General features: G+C 44.8%; 1 protein-coding gene across 8 annotated transcripts in view; it reads right to left on the reverse strand.

Moving 5' to 3' along the window:
- The window catches only part of NEDD4L (NEDD4 like E3 ubiquitin protein ligase), a 335,624-nt gene that overhangs the window by 57,578 nt on the left and 256,503 nt on the right, over positions 1-21,543 (reverse strand). For all 8 annotated transcript variants that reach the window (XM_034995969.1, XM_034995968.1, XM_034995970.1 and 5 more), the window contains 6 exons: positions 20,867-20,917; positions 12,119-12,180; positions 11,848-11,950; positions 9,593-9,759; positions 3,246-3,378; positions 1,944-2,120 (listed from right to left, as the gene is read on the reverse strand). In XM_034995969.1, coding sequence (XP_034851860.1) covers positions 1,944-2,120; positions 3,246-3,378; positions 9,593-9,759; positions 11,848-11,950; positions 12,119-12,180; positions 20,867-20,917 — 693 coding nt within the window. The remainder of the gene's footprint in view (positions 1-1,943; positions 2,121-3,245; positions 3,379-9,592; positions 9,760-11,847; positions 11,951-12,118; positions 12,181-20,866; positions 20,918-21,543) is intronic.

Genomic DNA, 21,543 nt, shown 5'->3' on the forward strand with positions numbered 1-21,543 from the left:
GGGGGGGGGGCGCCTGGGTGGCTCAGTCGTTAAGCGTCTGCCTTCGGCTCAGGTCATGATCCCAGGGTCCTGGGATCGAGCCCCGCATCGGGCGCCCTGCTCTGCGGGAAGCCTGCTTCTCCCTCTCCCATTCCCCTGCTTGTATTCCCTCTCTCGCTGTGTCTCTCTCTGTCAAATAAATAAATAAAATCTTTAAAAAAAAAAAAAAAAGATGTAAAGCGGGGTAAGATCAAAGAAAGACTCTGTGACAGTGATGGGGGCCTGTTCGTGTCCTTCCACAACGGTTAGCATGAAGGATTCCTTCTTTATTAAAAGGTCATGCTATTGCCCTTGAATACAGAGTGACCCTGAGAAGCAAAACTGAAGAAGAGTCCCATATTCTTCTTTTTCCAAGACATTCTTAATAGTTAAATCGGACTCAACACAATCTTAAAATAATACTGACTCCTGCACTTGCATCTTAAAGGTATTTTATGATAATTAAATGCAGGCGGGTCCCCATATGAATAACTGGAGATGCTAACTTAATACTAATGCTGAAGAAAATTATGATTTTTTTACTTGGTAGACTAGAGGTGGACACCTGCTGTTCTTGAACTACTTACTACCTTTTATAGGTTTTAAATATATGGCTTCATTGCTTATGTCATTTCCATAGCAACAGTCTCACCAATTCAAATATTCCACATATAATTTTTCCCCTGCCCTTTGGTATTAAATTTTTTATCTCAGTGGTATTTCTCTTTCTGAAAAGCATTTATAGAATTTTAATATAAACCCACATTAACTGAGTAATCACATCTACTCATACAATATAGGCCAATGGTGCCTTAAAATAAACACACTGTAACTGAAGTAACAATTTTGTGAACACTCACTTTTACACTTGATGTGGTCCTCCCATCCACTTAGATTTGATATGGTTGTAATAATGACTATTTTTCTAGGATGCCATTTTCAGGGGAATGACTACTATCATTTACTGTAACATATCATTAAGTTCAATTTCTTGAGTAACATCCAGACTGCATTTGTTCTCAACTTACACACAAGCAGGTATTTTTCTTTTTTCTTTTTTTTTTAAAGATTTTATATATTTATTTGAGAGAGAGAATGAGAGACAGAGAGCACGAGAGGGAAGAGGGTCAGAGGGAGAAGCAGACCCCCTGCTGAGCAGGGAGCCCGATGTGGGACTTGATCCCGGGACTCCAGGATCATGACCTGAGCCGAAGGCAGTCGCTTAACCAACTGAGCCACCCAGGCGCCCAAGCAGGTATTTTTCTATGGACTTTCCTGCATGGTTTTGTGTTGTCAAACATGGAGGTCTTCATACTGGTTTTGCTGCTTCTCACTGGGGCTTAGCCCCATCCGAAGTTTCTAGAAAGAGGTTCCCTGATGTTGAGAACCCAAGTTCAAATGTTACCCTGAGGTCCATGCCACAACTTCATAACCTTTCTTAAGGATTTGTTCTCTGGGACTTAGAGGAGGTCTTCTGTCTCCCATTCTAACTTTGTCTCGGATGAGTCCCTTCAACATCATGCCTTCATCTGTGACATGAGAATGATACAGGGTGCAGCAGAGTGCAAATTAAGAGGACTCATTAAGAGGCCCAATGTCTCTTAGGTCCCAGTGTGAAACACCACCTTTGTGATGGAGGTACTATTTATGAGCCTGTGGCTGGGAAAAGAAATTCAGGGTTAAAGCTGGTAATAATAGAAGTCATGGACTCTTCTTTTCTTGAATTCTTTACAAATCAAGATTTCTCACCTGCTTGGACTAATTTTGGTATTGTCCTCTTAGGAAAGGAAGAACTTTGGGAAATGTCAGAGTTCTCTGGGAGCTGGAAGAATCTTGGTCATTATTTGCACCCAAGAGTCTCTTAAAGCAGTAAGAAATGGTAAAATATTTGCCCAACTTCGCATTCAAACGGGACTATTACTTACAATCAAAGAACCAAACTGCTCCCCATTGGAGTCTGGAGTGATCTGAAGCCTTCTGCTCAGTTCCTCAGACAGCTCCTGAGGGCTGGTCCGAGACATTGGGGAGGATGGTGGTGGGGGCAGTGATAGATTGAGGGAGTCTCCAGTGACGTTCGCTTCTTCAGAAATGGTCTCCCAAGGCTATCAAGGAAGGAGAGACGCTGGGGTAAATGGCAGGAACAAGGGATCCTCTCGTCACCTTGCCATTGATGATAACCATTATAATAACTATAATTACCATTTACCGAGCACTTAGGAGGCACACAATCTTCTCCATAACCACAAGGAAGATGTGACTACTACCCTGATGGACAGATGAGGAAAACGAGGCACAGAGACTAACTTGCCAAAGAGGACAGAGCTGGGAAGTGGCAGGACCAGGAACTGATCCAAGGAAGCCTGGCTCTAGGAGCTGCACTCTTCACCATTTTATAACACCACCTCTCTGGGCAGTGACTCACTTCTAGCACAAGTGACGACATATATGGGTTAAAAATGTTCTCAGGAATGCATTCACGAATTTCATGGATTTTCTTTTTACTCTAACTGCTGACGAGTCACAATGAAAACAGCAGAGATGCTATAAGCTGTAATTAAATAGAGCTTTTAAGTTTCAGTGAATTTATTATCATTAATTTTGCTTTTCCAGTTTTGAGCCCTGTAACATTTTGTGAATGATCATCTTCATAACACACGGTCTGAAAAGAATGGATTTCTAGTAAGGAAACAGAGTTGTTAAGGGTGCGTGGAAGTTGCGGTCATTGCTCATTTGTTGCTCAATTCATAATTTTTCCTCCAGCAATTTACCATAAACATTTATGGGGAAAAATAATAAACCTTCCTAAATTCACCCAGATCTCTCTTTTCTTGGGAATAAATCTCATGATTGTCAACACCACTCAGTAAAAGCACGTGTGGCACCCATACAAGTTACAGGGCTCATTCAACTGCTGGAATAGGACAACCACCTTGCCATTCAGTAAGATATGGTCAGACTCTGGGGAAAAGTAAATTATAAAGTGAAAATATCTTAAGATTTCCACTACTAGAAACAATGTCATTCCCTTTTGTAATGGACAAACACACGTATTCATCAAACATGACTTTTACAAGCATTTCCTAAATGAAAGCACATCCCAACGGTCCTCAATGAGCTGGAAGACCACGATCGGTCATTATTAGACAGCATTTCCCCGGAGAAAAGAGGAGGACATGGAATCCAGCTGGGGGGCACGGAGAGGGAGAGGCCGCGGGGGGCTGGCTTACCTCTGGGCCGTCCCCGCCCTCGCTGGGCTCGGGCTCCAGGTCCTCACTGATGTGCCTGCGTGAGCGGAAGCGCCGGTGTGCCGCCTCCTGGTTGATCTGCCTGATGTTGCTGTCCGACTCGGAGGACACATCCCTGGGGGCGCGGGGCGGGCGCAAGGGAGACAGGAGAGCCGACATCGATCCCTGGCACTCTGGCCACAGTCCAGCGCTTACCAAGGGCCTTACCCCCACTGACATGTCAGGGTTGTCCTGTTCAACATGGACAACTAGCTGGCTGTGAAGTGGGAGAATTCTCTCCACAGAGCTTGGCTAAAGTACAGTTGAAGGTTCATATCAATCCAATAGATACAGTGTTTAAATGCATCGTGATGATGTCTTTGAGTATCTTTCAGGCATATACTGCAAAAGGTACTTTAGTATTTAAGAAATCACAGCCCTGGGGCATCTGGGTGGCTCAGTCGGTTAAGCATCTGCCTTCCTTCAGCTCAGGTCATGATCCCGGGGTCCTGGGATCGAGTCCCACATCGGGCTCCCTGCTCAGCGGGGAGTCTGCTTCTCTCTCTCCCTCTGGCCTTACCCACTGCTCATTCTCTCTCTCTAATAAATAAAATCTTTAAAAAAAAAAAAAAAAAGAGAAAAAGAAATCACAGCCCTCCATCCGTTTACTCTAGTGATAAAGCAGGTTTCTCAAAGGACGGGTGACAGGTCTCAGACTTGGGGCCAGTCAGTCGTGACACTTCGAGGAGACTAGTAATGACAAGACAGCAACTTCTGGCCAAAGAGCAGAAATAGTAGAAACTCAAAGCTGGGATCTGGAGAAAAGTGCTCCTGATCCAACATGAATTTTTTTGGTTGCTGTGGATCTCATTTTGACAGAATCTCTGAATCATGACACTGTATTTCTCCCTATTAAACCACTTTTTTTTTTTAAAAGATTTTATTTATTTATTTGACAGAGACAGAGATAGCGAGAGCAGGAACACAAGCAGTGGGAGTGGGAGAGGGAGAAGCAGGCTTCCCGCCAAGCAGGGAGCCCGATGTGGGGCTCGATCCCAGGAGCCCGGGATCATGACCTGAGCCGAAGGCAGACGCTTAACGACTGAGCCACCCAGGTGCCCCTCTATTAAACCACTTTTAAAAATTCACACAAACATCAGGTGGTAAGTTTCCAAATCAAGGGGGATTTGAAGAACACTGTAACTTCATGCTCATTTTTTTTTGTCATATAACTCTCTTAATTCAGGATCTGAAAGCATCAATTCAATCATGAAAAACTTTTGCAGTAAATTACAAGCAATCATCCTTTAGGAGAAATACTACTTGCTGGCTTTTAGAGTAGAAGTTTAAACATCAAAATGTTTTTTGGGGAAAACTCAAGACTCTCTCAATAAGACACCCTATTAACAAAAATGATATTGCAAGTTAACCTTTCAAAATATTTGAAAACATTATTTCAGACTAATTGGACTGGAGTATTAATCAAGGCCCTCCTTATAGATTCTTCCTACAACACAGGTTTTAAAATATTCGAATATACTCTTTAACTTATACTACATCCCAATAAAAAGCCTGTTGGGCCCCTGTAACAGTGAATAGTTTGAGACTAATACCACTGCATGCAAATAAATAGGTGAATCTTGGGGCGCCTGGGTAGCTCAGTTGGTTAAGTGTCTGCCTTTGGCTCAGGTCATGATCCCAGGGTCCTGGAATGGAGCCCTGAGTTGGGCTCCCTGCTCTCCGGGGAGCCTGCTTCTCCTTCTCCCCCACTTGTGCTAACTCTCTCTCAAATAAATAAAATCTTATAAATAAATAAATAGATAAATAAATAGGTGACTCTTCAATGCCTGTTTCTGAGATAGTTTAAGTATTTCCAACAAACATCTTTACATTATTAACTTCTGGTAAACATGGTAATATGAACATGGAGTGACCGTGTGCATGCGATGTACCAGGTCCTTATACATACTGCACCGTTATAGAGACTTCTGAGAGGTTGGGAAGAAATGAGGTTTTAATATCACTACGCTTGCATTTTTTATCTCTTATAAGTATATGAAATTCCATTGCTTTGGAAGGGCTTACTTTTAAAAAGGGGACATTTAAAATCAATTATGCAAATCTTTCTTATCCCACAGGCTCACATAATTAGTAATCGATGTGAACCAGAAACAACTAAATAGCATAAAGATACCTCTGATTTTGAAATTCTAATCCCAGGCTTTTACCATCTTTAGTGATAAAGTGAAAATGTTCACACAAAGGAGGTCTTTTGCATGTCATTAAGCAATTGAATGAGAGGGTTTTTGAAAGTGGAAATTTAAAGAGTCACTAATGGGACGATGAATGTTTAAAAATATTTCTGAGCTTACAGATTAAAACAGAAAATGATTTTATTGGGGGCAAGCAAATATTTTAGGAAACGGTTATTTCAATTTTCTTCAGTCGTTAATTTCATATATATATTCTTCACTTGACTTTCATGGGAAATATACAAGTGGATAAAGGCACGATAAACCATCAGTTTATCAAGTTCAGGGCCAATTAAGATCAGTGTGAGATCACTCACATTCACATACGTCAGCTACTGCAATGATGAGCAGAGTTACTGAGATAGGATTACATTGTTGCTATGACAGAAGATGTACAAAGTATTTTAGAAAGAGAGGTAATGGAATTAAGTAAGTCTCACAAGTTCATCTTCATTTAAACCTTAATTTCATTCCTTCACCATGTTTTTAAAATTGTATTTTTTAAAGATTTTTATTTTGAGAGAGAGAGGAAACACGGGTGGGAGGCGCAGAGGGAGAGAGAATCTCAAGCACATTCTGTGCCGAGTGTGGAGCCGACATAAGGCTCGATCCCAAGGACCCCGAGATCACAACCCAAGCTGAAACCAAGAGTCAGGTGTTCAAGCAACTGTGCCACCCAGGTGCCCCTAAAATTGTGTTTTTTATAGTAAAAAGCTTACAGCTGACATTTAAAATAGGGTCAAGGAGAATTCTAAAATTCAGGGTATTTTATTTTATTTTATTATTATTATTTTTTTAAGATTTTATTTATTTATTTGAGAGAGAGAATGAGAGAGAGAGCACATGAGACGGTCAGAAGGAGAAGCAGACTCCCCGCCGAGCAGGGAGCCCGATGCGGGACTCGATCCCGGGACTCCAGGATCACGACCTGAGCCGAAGGCAGTCGCTTAACCGACTGAGCCACCCAGGCGCCCCTAAAATTCAGGGTATTTTAAAAGCCACCCTCAGACTTGAGAGAGCTGGGAGTAGCACTGTGCGTCAGCCTTCCATTCTGGAATTCTATATCCAGGCCTAGACAGTTCACTAAACCGTGTGCCTGTGATGACTTTCAGAAGTGATTCATTTGTACTCATTCGTTCAGCTAGGAGGCATTTTGCTGAGCTCCTACTCTGGGCGAGGCGCTTCAGGGGCAGATCTGTGACTAAGAAAACACAGTCCTGGCTCCAACAGGCAAGTGGAGCGTTGGGGAGCACCAGCCTTCCAGTGAGACCTGAACAGAAGTACAGCTCCTCCAGAGGAAGGCAGAGGAGGCTGACCTCTAAAGGCAGCCAGAAGGAAGGGGACCTTCTAGTTTTGTTCCGGTTTTGGGGCAGGGATGGGGGCGGCGCATTACTGCATCCACAGGGCCGAGGAGAGTAATCAGAAAGCAGCTGTGTATGGTCCAGCCACTCGACACACTGGGGGTTTATCACTGTGGGTGGGGAACTGGCAAGAGACAGGGTGGAGAAGGAGCCTGACGAACAGCCGGAGGCAATGAGCTGCCATGGAGATTTTTCAGGGGGTTGAAGTCTGGAGCACAGGCCTAGTGAACTGGAGACAGGGGTCACTACGACAGTCTTAATTCTTTGCTTTAGCACATGGTTATCACTGTCTCATTTCCTCAGATAGAGTGAGCCTTCAATAAAGATACTTCTTGGGGCGCCTGGGTGGCTCAGCTGGTTAAGCATCTGCCTTGGGCTCAGATCATGACCCCAGGGTTCTGGGATTGAGCCCCATGTCGGGCTCCCTGCACAGCGGGGAGCCTGCGTCTCCCTCTCCTTCTGCTCTTCCCTGCCCTGCTCATGCTCTCTCTCCTAAATAAATAAAACATCTTAAAAAAAAAATAGACACTTTTTAAGTTCAATTTCCCCTCAAAGAGTGCAGCAGTGTTCTGCAAACACTGAATTATGAAAGTAATTATTTTTTAATTAGAACAATACTTTAAAATACTTCTGGAAGGCTTGAGGGCTTCTGGTCAAACCAAGTAAAGTTAAGGAGAAAGCACCTCAAATTCTCAAAACAGTTCAGACGGGATGAAGAGGTTACTGTGGAAACTAACTCTTCGTATCTAACTTTTCTCTCGTTTTCTAGAAGCCAGGCCTGTTGGAGAGGAGGCACTCCCTGGGCCCCACCTGAGCTATGCTGATGTCCTTCCTGGTTCACCCTCTTTGGCAGAGCTGCCTCACGGATGGGGACAGTCATGCCACTGACCACTCCCTAAACTACATGTGAACCTGAACTTGGATTAAGAGCTGCATTTTTCCCATGTCGCTCTGGACAACTGATGAGCCAGCACGGTGGAAATGATCTCTTTTGTTTTGGTTTAGTTCTTTGGGCAGTGCCACCAAGGTGGTATGTTTCCAAAAACATATGAAGTCTTTTCTCAGGAATTTCCTCATTAGAGTTTCACAACTCTGGGAGATAGAGAAAGCAAGGATTTCCACTTCATAGACTTCAGTCTGCATGATTATAATGAAGGCGAGTATTTTTTCCCTGTACATATGGCCATTAGTATTTCTTTGTGAGTTGCTAGCGGTCACTTTTCTACAGAGGTCACAGGACACTCTGGTCCCCACAGAGTGCTAGGTGTCCAGTGATGTTTAGTGAAGGAAGATAATGGTGCCTTACTCAGGGTATGGCTACCAAGATTCTGGATTCAAGATTCCCGATCACTACATGTAACCAAGCTGAAGTTGGGAGGTGCGGTGTCCAGTTTTTTTAAAATTACAAATAGCTAGAGTAGTCAAATGGCTTAAAATAGTTTCACAGTAGCTATGGTCATTAATCAAAGGGGAATAGTAAAAAATAAAATAAAAATAAAAGAATTAACTAAACCATTTCCATGGGAAAGAAGAGCTCATTATCATCTGGATGTTTGGATATTTACACTGCCCTGTGACTAATGAGCTGGGTCTAAAGCTGACCAAGCACAGCTGATAGTCACAGGAACCCACTTGGGGGCTTAGGAAGGATTGGATTCACTGGTGTAGATTCGGCAAGCTTTCTCTCTAACTCAAACAAAACCTGGACGACCACTTCTTGGCTACCTTCTCCATCCACGGTCATAAGCAGACTCTCTATGGAACATCTAAAGAGGCTTACTGACAATACCATCCATCACACTGCTAATACCACCTGTTTAAAAACCATCATTAGTGAATTTCTTTCAGAGTCTGGGTTAAAGAGAAAAATGATCTCACTTAATATACTTGCTTTTATTACATATTAAAATTATATAACTCATTGATAATTACCCTCCTTGTCTTGGCTGCTAGGGAGCTCAAATTTTCAAAGATAATTTCTTCCTTTTCCTTCCTTTAGTATTTTGTTTTGCCGTTTATCGTATGCTAATAGTTTTAGGTCTTGCTGCATACCATGATGTAAAAGCAAGTTGCTTCAAATCCTTTTTTAACATAGCTGAGGTTTAACTAGTGTTTATTTTCTACCATCAAATACAAAACTGCTGTGTGAACAAAACAGTAATCAATTCACTGCGTCCCTGAGGCTGGTGATGGATGAGAATAAACAGTAATGACTAATTCTGAGTTTGCAACCCTCCCATGGGTGTCTAGTGAGATCAAGTGGGTGATTAATAAATTTCCCCAAAAGGAAAAAATAAGTTGTGTTCCCAAATCAAATAATTAAAGGGAATAAAAATCCAAAAACTTCAGAGAAAACTGCACAGCCTCTCTCCACCTGCTGTTTTTCATTCTGGGTTAGTCAGGAGAGGAAGAGGAGTACGAGGGAAGTGATAGCATTACCGTCCTTAAGATAAATCTGGGAAAAATAACCTGTATTTCATGAGCCTGTATACAAAGGCACACAAAATGAATTAGCCTATACTTAAGACAGGCGAACATGAAAGAAAACCAAGAGCTGCTTCTTTAGCACACGTGAATTCTGACGGGCTCCCGAGCTCTTTAACTAAATGAAAAGGAACACAAGACTACCCGCTTTTTCTGATGCAGGACTAATTTCCCTACTTGCCCCAAGGGGCCACCAAACCCCACCACACCCCAGCCGCGGAGTGCAGACGCATTCCTGTCCACGGGTACTCACATCAGGCTCGGTCGGTGCCACTGAGTGGTCCGGTTGTTGTGGTTCACATAATAGGTACGACCGAGATTGTCCACCTTCTCTTCCCAGCCGGGGGGCAGTGGAGGGGGAGGGAGCTCCTCCTGGTGCTGAGAGGCCGAGTCATTCGAGTCCACGACCTCCCAGCCATGCTGTGGAAGAAAAGCAAATGAAGATCGTTGAGGGGGGGCCTTTGGACGTGAGGAAAAACAATCCTGGTATACTCTGGGTCCTTCTTCCTTGCTCCTTGGCACTGTGGCTCTTTCAGTGGCTTTATGCGCCACGTGTGAAGAAATTCCCAAAAAGGGCAAAAAAAAAAAAAATTAATTCTAGAAGAGTCTTAAAAAAAAAAAATTCTGGGGCGCCTGGGTGGCTCAGTTGGTTAAGCGACTGCTTTCGGCTCAGGTCATGATCCTGGAGTCCCTGGATCGAGTCCCGCATCGGGCTCCCTGCTCGGCAGGGAGTCTGCTTCTCCCTCTGACCCTCCCCCCTCTCATGTGCTCTCTCTCTCTCTCATTCTCTCTGTCTCAAATAAATAAATAAAATCTTTAAAAAAAAAAAAAAAATTCTGAGCAATGACCAATTAATTGTGCAGCCTTTGAACGTGACCACACCGGACACAGCAACACAGCTTTGGATATACGTAGAGTGTGTTAAGTCACGTTACGCTCTGTCCGCACACAGATTTGTTATTTTGACCTGAAGGCCGTCAGGGCGGTGCAAAGCCACGCCAGGGACATGGGTCACGTTACCACTGTGGTCTTTCCGACACCTCCACGAGGTGGGAGGGAGCCGGGGCGATGAGCCACACCACACGTGTGTTCTTACAGAGATCCTGCCCTGAGGGGCCGAGAGGCCCAGGCTCCATCACTCCCCAGGGAGGAGGACCCTTGGGGGGCGGGGGGCGAGATCTGGAAGCCCGTCAGGCTCCCACTCTGCATCGAGTCCAGTCATGAGAGCAGGATCCAGAAGCTGCTTTCGGCTTAGGCCTTCCCCACTTGCTGCCACCCCATTAACAGGCCTCACGGTACCAGAGTTACAAATTTTTGCAACACATATTTTAGGCATTAAGTATTCCTTCCTAACATCCCCTAGTAAAGTCACTGGAAAATCAAAGTAATTCACTGGTTAGTGCAGCTGGAAAGCTATAAGAGTGTAAAAAATTCCTTGGGTTTGAGATAAATATCTGCCGATGTGCTTATGAAATCTTAACATTCGTACATGCCTACCCCCCGCTTCGCTCCTCCCCACAGGGAGAAAGCGCACAAGTGAAACGCTGCCTGGAAATGCGACCACTTGGCATGGGGGGGGCTCCGAAGACGTGCCCCTAACACATAATTCACGTAGCACGTATATGCCACAGCTGCAAACAGATGTGCAAATAAGCACCAGAGGGGCCCCGTATAATGCACATTTCCAGAACAGCAGGACAATTTGTCTAACACAACAGCACTGTCTGGAGCACGAGCAGGGAAGGTACAGTGGGACCCGTGATGTAGGAATGGGACTAAGGAGTTGTAAGGGGCAGCTATGCCAGGACGGAAGAAAAAGTTCCTCTGGACAGCTAGTTCCAAAATGGATTTTCTAGAGGAGAGCTTTCCTAATGCATCACCTGTGGGCCAAACACATAAGAACCTTGGAAAAGCTTTTCTAAATCATTTCCTCCACTTTGAAGCAATTCCAAACACCACGATGAAATTTACAATGAGCTGAAAGTCCAAAGAAATAAGAGGATAAGGGGCGCCTGGGAAGCTCAGTCGGTTAGGCGTCTGCCTTCGGCTCAGGTCATGATCCCAGGGTCCCAGGATCGAGCCCCGCTTCGGACTCCCTGCTCGGCAGGAAGCCTGCTTCTCCCTCTCCCACTCCCCCTGCTTGTGTTCCTGCTCTTGCTCTCTCTCTGTCAAATAAATAAATAAATAAAATCTTAAAAAAAAAAAAAGAAAGAGGAGGATGAAATATGGTGAGAATTTCACATAGGGGTGGTGCTGTTCATGAAATGCGGGTACAGCATTTTATAAATAAAGAGAAGTCTCTTCAATTATCAGTGCTGTAACATAAAATGAAAAGTTTATCTTTTTTTTTTTTTTTTTAACCAAAGCCAAACACATCAGTAGGATTCAAAGACCCAGGTAAGTTTTTTCATAGTTAATTTATTTCCTTCAATTATGAAGTCTTAAATGAAATATTAGTATGATCTTGGGCAAAGAAACCAGATCAAGGCCTGCAGCTCTGCAACTTACCTCCATGTCTTCCCTCTGCTCACTGTTTTCTTCATCTTGACCTCCATTTTTTGGCATATAGGCCATTTTCAATCGCAAAAATCCCTTAACTCGAGATTTATGACTGTGTGATGGAAGAAAATTGGTTATAAAGGATATGACTTGGTTACATCATTCATATTTATGATGACTTAAAAAAAAAAAAAAGATGCAAAAGGCAAAGAACCTGAAATTTTCCTCAGAGAAAACCAATGACCAAAACATGAAGGACACATGTACCCCAAAGCCTCACCTTCTTGGTCTAAGGAGAAAATCCTTAAATGTGTAGGGTCGCTCCATGGTCGGATCTTCTGTCTATAGGAAGAAAAAGTAAGTTTCAAACTCCTGATACTGTTGTATTTTAGATACACCAAACTGGGTTGCAGAGAACACACACTGGTGTTTTAGAACGTGGGAAGGTAAAAACGGGGTTGGTTCCTCAACCAGTATTTGACAATTATTTTATAGGTCAACAAAACTTTACCCAAGATCCACTAGATGTCACTATCAACACCCATTTTTAGGAGCCAACCCCCAGCGTTAGACAAATGACAAAATTACAGTCGTCATTGCCAAGTCTAATTTCTAACTACAGGGTGCAGGCCTCAACCTCACTGCTGATTAATTTTGGAGAACCAGTGGTCACTGGTGCCTTCTTGTCCCTGTGATCCAAGAAACCTAAAAATGGAGTTAACAGGAAAATATGCCCGTGAAGGCAGTTTTGCTTTATTTTTAACATTAAAGTATCATATCATCAGCCTAAGATAACTGAAAGACTATCCCCTCCCACAGAGACCGTTCTAGGTAGCGCCATTAATCAGCCTCTTGCTGGTGCTTATTTCATGAAGCTGTGAAATGTAATTGTGATTTTTTTTTTTTTAAGAAATCAGTACTCACTGTGCAAAATTCATTGGTCAAAGCAAGAAGGAAGTTGGAAAAATAATTACTATTTCATTAATTTTTAAATACTACGTAGGTAGGGCGCCTGGGTGGCTCAGTTGGTTAAGCGACTGCCTTGGGCTCAGGTCATGATCCTGGAGTCCCAGGATAGAGTCCCGCATCGGGCTCCCTGCTCAGCAGGGAGTCTGCTTCTCCCTCTGACCCTCCCCCCTCTCATGTGCTCTCTCTCATTCTCTCTCTCTGAAATAAATAAAATCTTTAAAAAATAAAAAAATTTAAAATAAATAAATACTATGTATGTAGAAAAACCTCAAATGACTAGGCTCTTTAATTAAAATAATGTAAAGTACTTTTGTAGCAAGAGAGACAAACCACGGTATTATGATTTATTGATTTATTGTACCAGAGGGGTGTGTGTGTATGCATTTATATTTGAAATGTTACGTATTTTATGTCATTCCCTACATTAAACTCCAATGGCTTCCTACTCTGCTTATACGAAACTGAAAATTCTTTCCTGTATGTCCTATAAGGTTAAACATACCTATAACGTCACTGTGAAGCAGTCTTTCCCTTCACCCCTTGCTCCAACCGTCCCGGCCTCATCTCTCCTGGTGCACATCCATCCAATCCTGCCCTAGCAGGTCCTTCTGCCAGGCAGCTCTGGCTCCAAATGGCCTCAGCTGGCTCCACTTTACAACCCGGGTGTGAGATCCCAGGTCATATCCTCAGACACTGCATCCTAACTGCCACCATTTGCTTCCCCTTGCCACCCTCTAATCAGAGCATCCTGGTTGATCTTCTTCCCTTTCACTATCTGAAATGATCTTGTTCATTTACTTATTTACGAATTTGTCATCTATCACTTTTAGAATTAAGCTAATGGGATTGGAGACTTGGATTTGCTCACCATTAAAATCCGTGGTGCCCAAACCATTGCCTGGCACAATGTGGGCACTCGTTCAAGCAGCTGATTAACTCGTCTGATCTACAGTAAAGTACTGAGGCCATGAAAATTCACTATCGCTGAAGGAAGTCAATTACATTCTCTGGGCAGTCCTCTTTAAGGCAATCAAGTTAGACATTTTGGAAACATTTTCTGAAAAAAGAGGTTTCCAAACACATAACACTTATTATGGAAAATTTATTAATCAAGAATACTACTGCATTTCTTCCTTTTCTCATTTATTCAACCACAAATAGTTTTAGAACAACAGCCACGTGAAAGACGTGTGGCTACAACATGGTGCCTTCCCTTAGAGTAACAAGGATGTGTAACAGGGACCACGGTAGCAACAAAACTTGAACCTAAGATGGAATAAAGATCACATTCTGTGGGATCTGCGGGGGGAGGGCAAAAGCTGATTCTCAACTTGGGGATCAAAATGGTTTGGGGATGTGCGATCCACACTGAGATGAATGGGGAAGTCTGGACACAGGTGGACAGCTGGGAGGAAGGACAGTTCAAGCTGAGGACCTTGGCATGAACAAAACTACAGGATCCTTAGCAGGCATGAGGGGTCTAGGATCAGCAGAGCGCAAGACAGTGAGCGGAGGAAAGCACAGAGCTCGGAGGGACTCCTCTGCAAGTGAACCTGTCCACCCAACTACATAGTTTACATGACCAACACCACGCAGATCAAGAGGCAGGCCTTCTAGGTCTGGGTCCTGGCTTGGCTACTGGCAGAGCCATGTGGCCAAGGGCAAGCCCCTCACCTCTCTGTGCCTCAGTGTGCTCATCTAAAAAGTGGGGCTGTAACAGGGTCTCACAGAGTTGTTGTGAGGAATAAGCCAATCACCTGAGTGGGTATAGACGAAGTCCTTGCAAGGGTCCCTGGCACACCTCACACACGCTGGCCATTTATCATCTTCAGCTAATTCTCATTCTCATGTCACCTGTGAGTACTGTCACCTCCATGCTCTCCAATAAAGGGCAGAGCACTAAAAAAGGAAAATTCACCTCTATGGATGTTCTTGCATGTGAACAAGATGGTGATCTTGTAGAGAGTGACAGGACTCTTCTTGGCATTATCCAGGGTCCTACTTGATCCTGTTGGCTGGGGAAAAGCCCAGGGGAGAGTCCCAGGACAGCACTGGTAGAAAGCCACCTCACACAGACGGATGCTGACTGCATTACTGGCCGACGTGGACGCTGCTGCCTCCTGTCCTGGGGCGCTGAACGTTCCCCAGAAAATCTTTCGGATACACAGCACTTGCATCTTAAAAAGGGGAGCTGCTGGGCGCCTGGGTGGCTCAGTCGGTTGGGCGACTGCCTTCGGCTCAGGTCATGATCCTGGAGTCCCGGGATCGAGTCCCGCATCGGGCTCCCTGCTGGGCGGGGAGTCTGCTTCTCCCTCTGACCCTCCCCCCCACATGCTCTCTCTCTCTCATTCTCTCTCTCAAATAAAAAAAAAGGGGGGGGGGAGCTGCTTTCAGCAGAACTACAATCACTGTCACATACAGTGAGATGAGCAGCTCTGCGGGCAAATGGAAGCAGACAGACTTACCGGGCCCCTAGACACCAAACCTGGATGCAACCACCAAAAGCACCCAAGCCTTAGACTAGGCCCCCTTCCACCCCCGAACCAGATCCTTGACCACATCACAGACCAATGCTGGAGACGCATGGTCTGGCCCAGCACTGCCGCCAATCTACTGATCACTGGGCAAGTCACCTCCCTGTCTGGGCCCAGGTATCCTCATCCGTAAAATGCAGGGAGTAGACCAATGGCGTCTGAAGTCCCTCTAAGCTCCAGGACACTGAATTCTATACATAGGAGAGGGAACCATTACCCTGCTATCAGCCATACACAGAAAAGGGGTGCTCATCATCTGAGTTACCTTCAAGTACAGCTAAGGTACCCCAAACAACCCCACCACCCTGAAAATGCTTTACTCTAGGGAAACTGAAATTCAAAAGCTACCCTGACTGCCTTGAGTAGCACTTGACTAAAATAGGAGAAACCAATGTTCTTAAAATAGCTCTCTCCACCGCAGTGTGTTTCCCATGGATACAGAGATTTTGGAGCTGAAGGGGGTGGGCGGGCTGGGGGCTCGAAGGGCAGGGGAGACACAACGGAAGGAGGCTGGAAGGAGGCGTCGAGGAGAACTGCAGATGTTCAACAGGCAAACACCTGCCAGAAAATGTCCCCCTGCTGTTAGGACCAGTCTCGGAGTTGGTTTGCCTCTAAATAATTAGCAAAGACAGTCATAAAACTTGAAGTCATAAACCTTGAACATAAAAGTCATGAACTTTTTAACCACCACCACACCGCAATTCACAAACACATGTAAAAATGGTAGTTTACGAGAAATCAGCTATCGCAGCCGAGTTAAGCTGAGTTTACCGCTGGTGCCCCACGGCAATGAAGCAACAACAACAAAAGAGCAGCTCTGTCTCGGCTGTGGAACAAGTGTGAGGCTGCTAGTGGGAAGGACTACGTTCCTAAGTTAAGAGTCTCGCCTGCTCTGCACGCCTCCTGCGAGCCCTGCTGCCCGAGTCTCCCAGGTGACACGCGTGTCCTCTTGGTCATCCGTGCCTCTGCTCAGTGAGCCGCGGAGCTGCGGTGTGGACAGAGTGGGGTGGACACGGGGGCGGTCATCTCTGCACACGCCCTCCTTTTACAGGTGACACAGGCCCAGAAAGGATGACTGGCTTATTAACGTTACCAAGGCGACTCGCTCATCTCCCAGGTCTGAGTCAACAATTCTGGAGAGATCTTTTAAAGCCTGACCTCTGGAGACTTCCGTGAATATGAACTGATGTTTTCTTCATTCTCGGATCTGCATAAAAGGTCGGACCACCAACCTTATTTACTCTCCCCCTGTTCCCCCTCTCCTTTTCCTTGCTCCTGCCCTCAAAAATAAACAAACCGGACAAGAAATATGAAAGATGAGTGGCTCATCTGGAATGGGAGCAAAGGAAAGAGAGGTCCCTCCTGTTCTGAGCTCCCATGTCCTGTTTCCTTTCCATGTTTTCTTCCAGAATAAAACTGGGAGAACGGATTCTGAGGGCTGAGGAAAGATGAAAGTCAATCACAAGTCTAAAATTACTTGCTTTCCTCTGGAAGCATTTGAGGAGTATAAAGCACGGAGGGATCCATCACCAGAACGGGAACAAGGGGGCGCCTGGGTGGCTCAGTCGGTTAAGCGTCTGCCTTCAGCTCAGGTCATGATCCCAGGGTCCTGGGATCGAGCCCCGCATCGGGCTCCCAGCTCTGTGGGAGGCCTGCTTCTCCCTCTCCCACTCCCCCTGCTTGTGTTCCCTCTCTCACGGTCTCTCTCTCTGTCAAATAAATAAATAAAATCTTTAAAAAAAAAAAAAACGGGAACAAGAAGATTATTTCCTTTCACACGACCCATCCTTACTCTTTCCTGTTTAGGGGACAATGACGGAGCTGACACTGGCCTCCTCTGGCCACTGAGGTGGTGACTCTGACCTGCGGGGTACACCTTGCTGCCCTACCTCTCCCGAGTGCCTCCTTCACTTGTCACCCTGGCAGAACGTCAACTCAGCCCCTCGCAACGACCCACAGGGTGCAGAAGGGCCCGTAAGTACTCCAGGGACCCAACGCTGGGCAGGGGGCCAAGGAGGACCCTTGTGCACCGGGTCCAAGATGCCAAGACGCTTGTGACTTTGCACTGTGCACCAGTGGAAGGGTCACTCCGACCCTCCAGTCTTCCTGGGGGTCAGTCGATTTATAGCTGCCAAGTAAGGGCAGCTTAGGCAAGCCACTCCTAAGATCCTAAAAGCAAGGTTTTACATGGCAAACACCCCTATCCCCTGGCAATGAGCCAATATGCCTCCAGAATTTCAGCAAGAGAAGAAGGTTCTTCGGCAAGCATCAATTACTAGGTCTAAGATACTTATTTTTCAAACATACACAAAGCACAAAATAGGATTTAAATCATCAAAAATAATTTCTTAACAATCATGAGATTACATTGAGTTTAATTCTGCTGTCTTGGATCTTCTCCATAAAGTTACTGATTTAGAAAAGGGCTTCGTGCATATTAAGGCAACTTCTTAGACCAGAATCAAGACAGAGAGGATTTTTTTTTTTAAAGGAATAAAAGTTTGTGGTATCTTGTGGCAATAAGATAAAGCCTCATTCTTGGTTTAAAATGCCTTAAAATAAGTAAGTGGATATATACCTATCTAGATATAGACTGCAACATGGAGGCAAATGCAATTAGGTATTTTGCTAATACAGATTTCAAAAAATAATAAAAAATACTTCTTTTTAATTTCTATGATTTCAAACATCTGGGCTTTTTATTATTACCTAAATTAAATGTTATTGGTATATCACACCTGTAGAACTAAAAAGAAATAGCCTCAGGTAAGGGGAAAAAAAAAACCAAATGAAAAATCACTAAGTAAAGCTGGTGGGGGTTCGGGAATCCCTCTAATAGCTAGAATTATTATCTGAGGAAAAGGGAATCCAGAATCACACATTATTTTACCTAAGCCAGGGAACTTGGTCTCACCCTCACAAGTACCATCCAATATGGTGCCATCTGCCACATGAGAATTTTCAAAAAATTTAATTTTCATTAATTAACATGAAATAAAATGATAAATTCAGCTCCTCAGTCATATGGGCCACATTTCAAATGCTCAGCCACCCCATGTGGCTACAGTAATGAGTGATGATGCCGGGCTGCATGAGGGAGGAAGCTGCTTGCCTGGATTCCTCCTCAGAGACCAGAATCATGTCCATCGGCCATGCTCTATCAGATAATGAGGCTACATAAAAATTAATTAATAATCACCCCCCCCCCCACCGTCAGATGCCTTCAACCCTGAAAAGGCTCACCTAGGTCGGCAATGGCAAATTTACCACCACATTACTGCTCTCCCTATCTTCTCTCATTGCTAAGGAGACAATTTTCCTAATTTCTTTTATCTAAAATTTGATGATGTTGACAAATATTGACTCTCTAGGCCACATACAACCTGCCTCAACAATGGTCATGTAGCTCTCAAGAAAAGAGCGACTATTATTGAGTCCGCAAAATACATTCAAATGCTGACATCCATTTCCTACACCCACACTTGTGTTCTTCAAAATATAAGGACACTGTGTAATTTTCCCATGAGCACCGTTCACGTACGATCAACCGTACACATGACAGCACCTCAAATCCTGAGCCCAAAAGCTGCATCCATTCAGAGTATGCTAGTTGGGTCTTACCATCACTTGAAAGGTGATGAATGCACCTTCGTTCCTCTCCTTCTGCTTCCTCTGTGGTCCATTTCCCGGACTGCAGTTGGCCCCACAAAGCTAGTCCATTCTAAGTACGGAAATTACTGCACTCCAATGTAAGCTCTTGGCTGGGCAGATGCAAAACAGGGCGGCTCCTTCAAGCACCCAGCTCAAGTCACAGAGAGGTTCTCAGTTCCCTCCAGGCATTCACTGGCTCCTTTCTTTCGTTGGCTGGTTTTGATTCCAGGCTTCTGTCCTGGCACCACTTCTTTGAAAGCTCACTCTTGCCTCCACCCAAAGCCCAAGCTAAACCATTCCCTCTACTGATTTGGTCTCTGAAGAGGAACGCTATTCTGTTCTCTGGGAGCCCCACCCAACCTTTCAAAACCAATTTGCCCTCAATCACTCAAACCAGGGACTGTCGGAGCAGGTTGCTTAACAGATTCCACTTACACCTCTGAGAGACTATTAGTGCATAATTTGCCTTGACCGAGAGTCAGTTTTTATGTTAGGGAAAAGGGTGGTGAAGGATACCCACAAAAGAACTGGCCAACCCACACTGCCCAAAATGTGAGATTACAGCTTCGACCCGAAGAGGAGACACAGAAGACCAACTGATGTAGAAATACATGGAGAGTCTTTCCTCGCCAACATTGAGACTTCCATGTCCTCTCAACACAACTCTAAGAGGATAACTGGGTTTCTGATGGCTTATGGAGTCGGTCTTATGTACACAGGCACCCTCTGCAAGTACCTTGGAGTTTTGGGTTTTTATACAGAAACAAAAATATTTTAACGGTATCAGTTGTGCTTCCAATTTTTTGGAAGGAAATGTGCTTGAAACTTTTCTTCCTTAATAGCGCCCCTGAGTAAATAAGAATAAATTGCTTGCTATCTCATGCCTTCACAACACATCTTCAGAGCGTCCTGGGCAAGACACAGTCTTTTCTTGGTATTTAACATACGGTAAGAGCCACGACTTCAACACAGCGGCAGACTCCCCCTAGCTGGTTTAAGTCATTTTAGTTTGTAGACTGTTTATGCTATTTGCTCACACAAAGCATTAAAAAAATTAACAAAAGGCCCTTGAAAGGCAGACACATTGGACTTCTCCTCTCTTAGGAGCTACCTGAGTCACTTTGTGATGCCCAGAGGGAGAAGGGCCAGGAGGCGGGATGCGAGAATCTGAAAAACCGAAGCTGAAATACAAGCTGATCCGCCTTTCACCACAGCTTCCAGCTCCCATTCCCCCCTTCTACCTGCAGCACCTCTGGCGCGTGCAGAACACACCTCCGGCCTCGGTTCTTGGGCGGAAGTCCCAGCGGCTCTGCTGCTCGTGTGAGCAGAGGGGCAGATGCCAGCTCAGTAGAATTTCTAAAGCTGGAGTGGGTGTTTCCAGCTGACAAGTTCACTCAGAACAGACAGCATCTTTTGTCTCCAGGCTGCCTGAGAAAAGCCATACACCCAAATCCGGGAAGCACTAGCTTATATGGATGTAGCCTAAGAGAAACACCCATGTCATTCTAGACGAAGGGAACAAGTAAGTATCTGATCGGACCCAAAGGATGAAGTTTTGAAAGACATTCCAGTGCCAAGAAGGAGGTTTTGACAGAGAAAGGAGCTGTTTTATATGATGTGACAAAGGAAGACCAGAAGAGAAAGAGGCACACAAGCCTACGTGGATGATTTAGATACACCTGATTTTTACAATTAAGCTCTCTCCCATCCCCCTGAAAGGACCACTTTCTAGAAAGGGACAGGGCCAGAGCACATGCTCTTCATTTCCGCCTGCTCCACTGCCTTGAGGAAATATGCTCTGAAATACACCCAACCGGAAACAATTAGAAAGCACTGCTCACAGCACGCCCCATAAAGCAGGTAACGGTCCTTACCGGGAGATGACTGAGGGGTATGTCCACCTGTCCCAGGAAGTCGTCCCGTGTCTGTTGAGAAGACAGCAAAGAGTTAATGTCCCCATCTCTGCACTGAGTGTCAGCATTCTTTTTTTTTTTTTTTTAAAGATTTTATTTATTTATTTGAGAGAATGAGAGAGAGAGAGCACATGAGAGGTGGGAGGGTCAGAGGAAGAAGCAGACTCCCTGCCGAGCAGGGAGCCTGATGCGGGACTCGATCCAGGGACTCCAGGATCATGACCTGAGCCGAAGGCAGACGCTCAACCAACTGAGCCACCCAGGCGCCCCGAGTGTCAGCATTCTTAAAAATGTTTAGTATGTTTCTTTAATAAAATGTTCCTGTGATAAGTCAGGGATGAAAGAGCATAAAGTCCAGGGTACTCTAATAGTGTTGTATGGTGACAGATGGCAGCTACACTTGTGAGCACAGCAAGATGTTCAGACTTGTGCAATCACTATGTCGCACACCTGAAACCAAGGTAACATTGTATGTCAACTGTACTTCAATTAAAAAAAAAGTTTCTTAACAGAGACCATTGTCAGGGCCTGACACTGGAGTGCAGCGGGGCTGGGTAGAAGGCAGAGGCCCCGATGCCTGGCAGACAGCCACTGCCTGGGAGACCTGTGAGCCCGAGGCCTTGTACACCAGATCTTTA

The sequence above is a fragment of the Mirounga leonina genome, unplaced genomic scaffold (assembly GCF_011800145.1).
Source record: "Mirounga leonina isolate KUSES-001 unplaced genomic scaffold, KU_Mleo_1.0 Mir_93, whole genome shotgun sequence".
Classification (NCBI taxonomy): Eukaryota; Metazoa; Chordata; class Mammalia; order Carnivora; family Phocidae; genus Mirounga; species Mirounga leonina.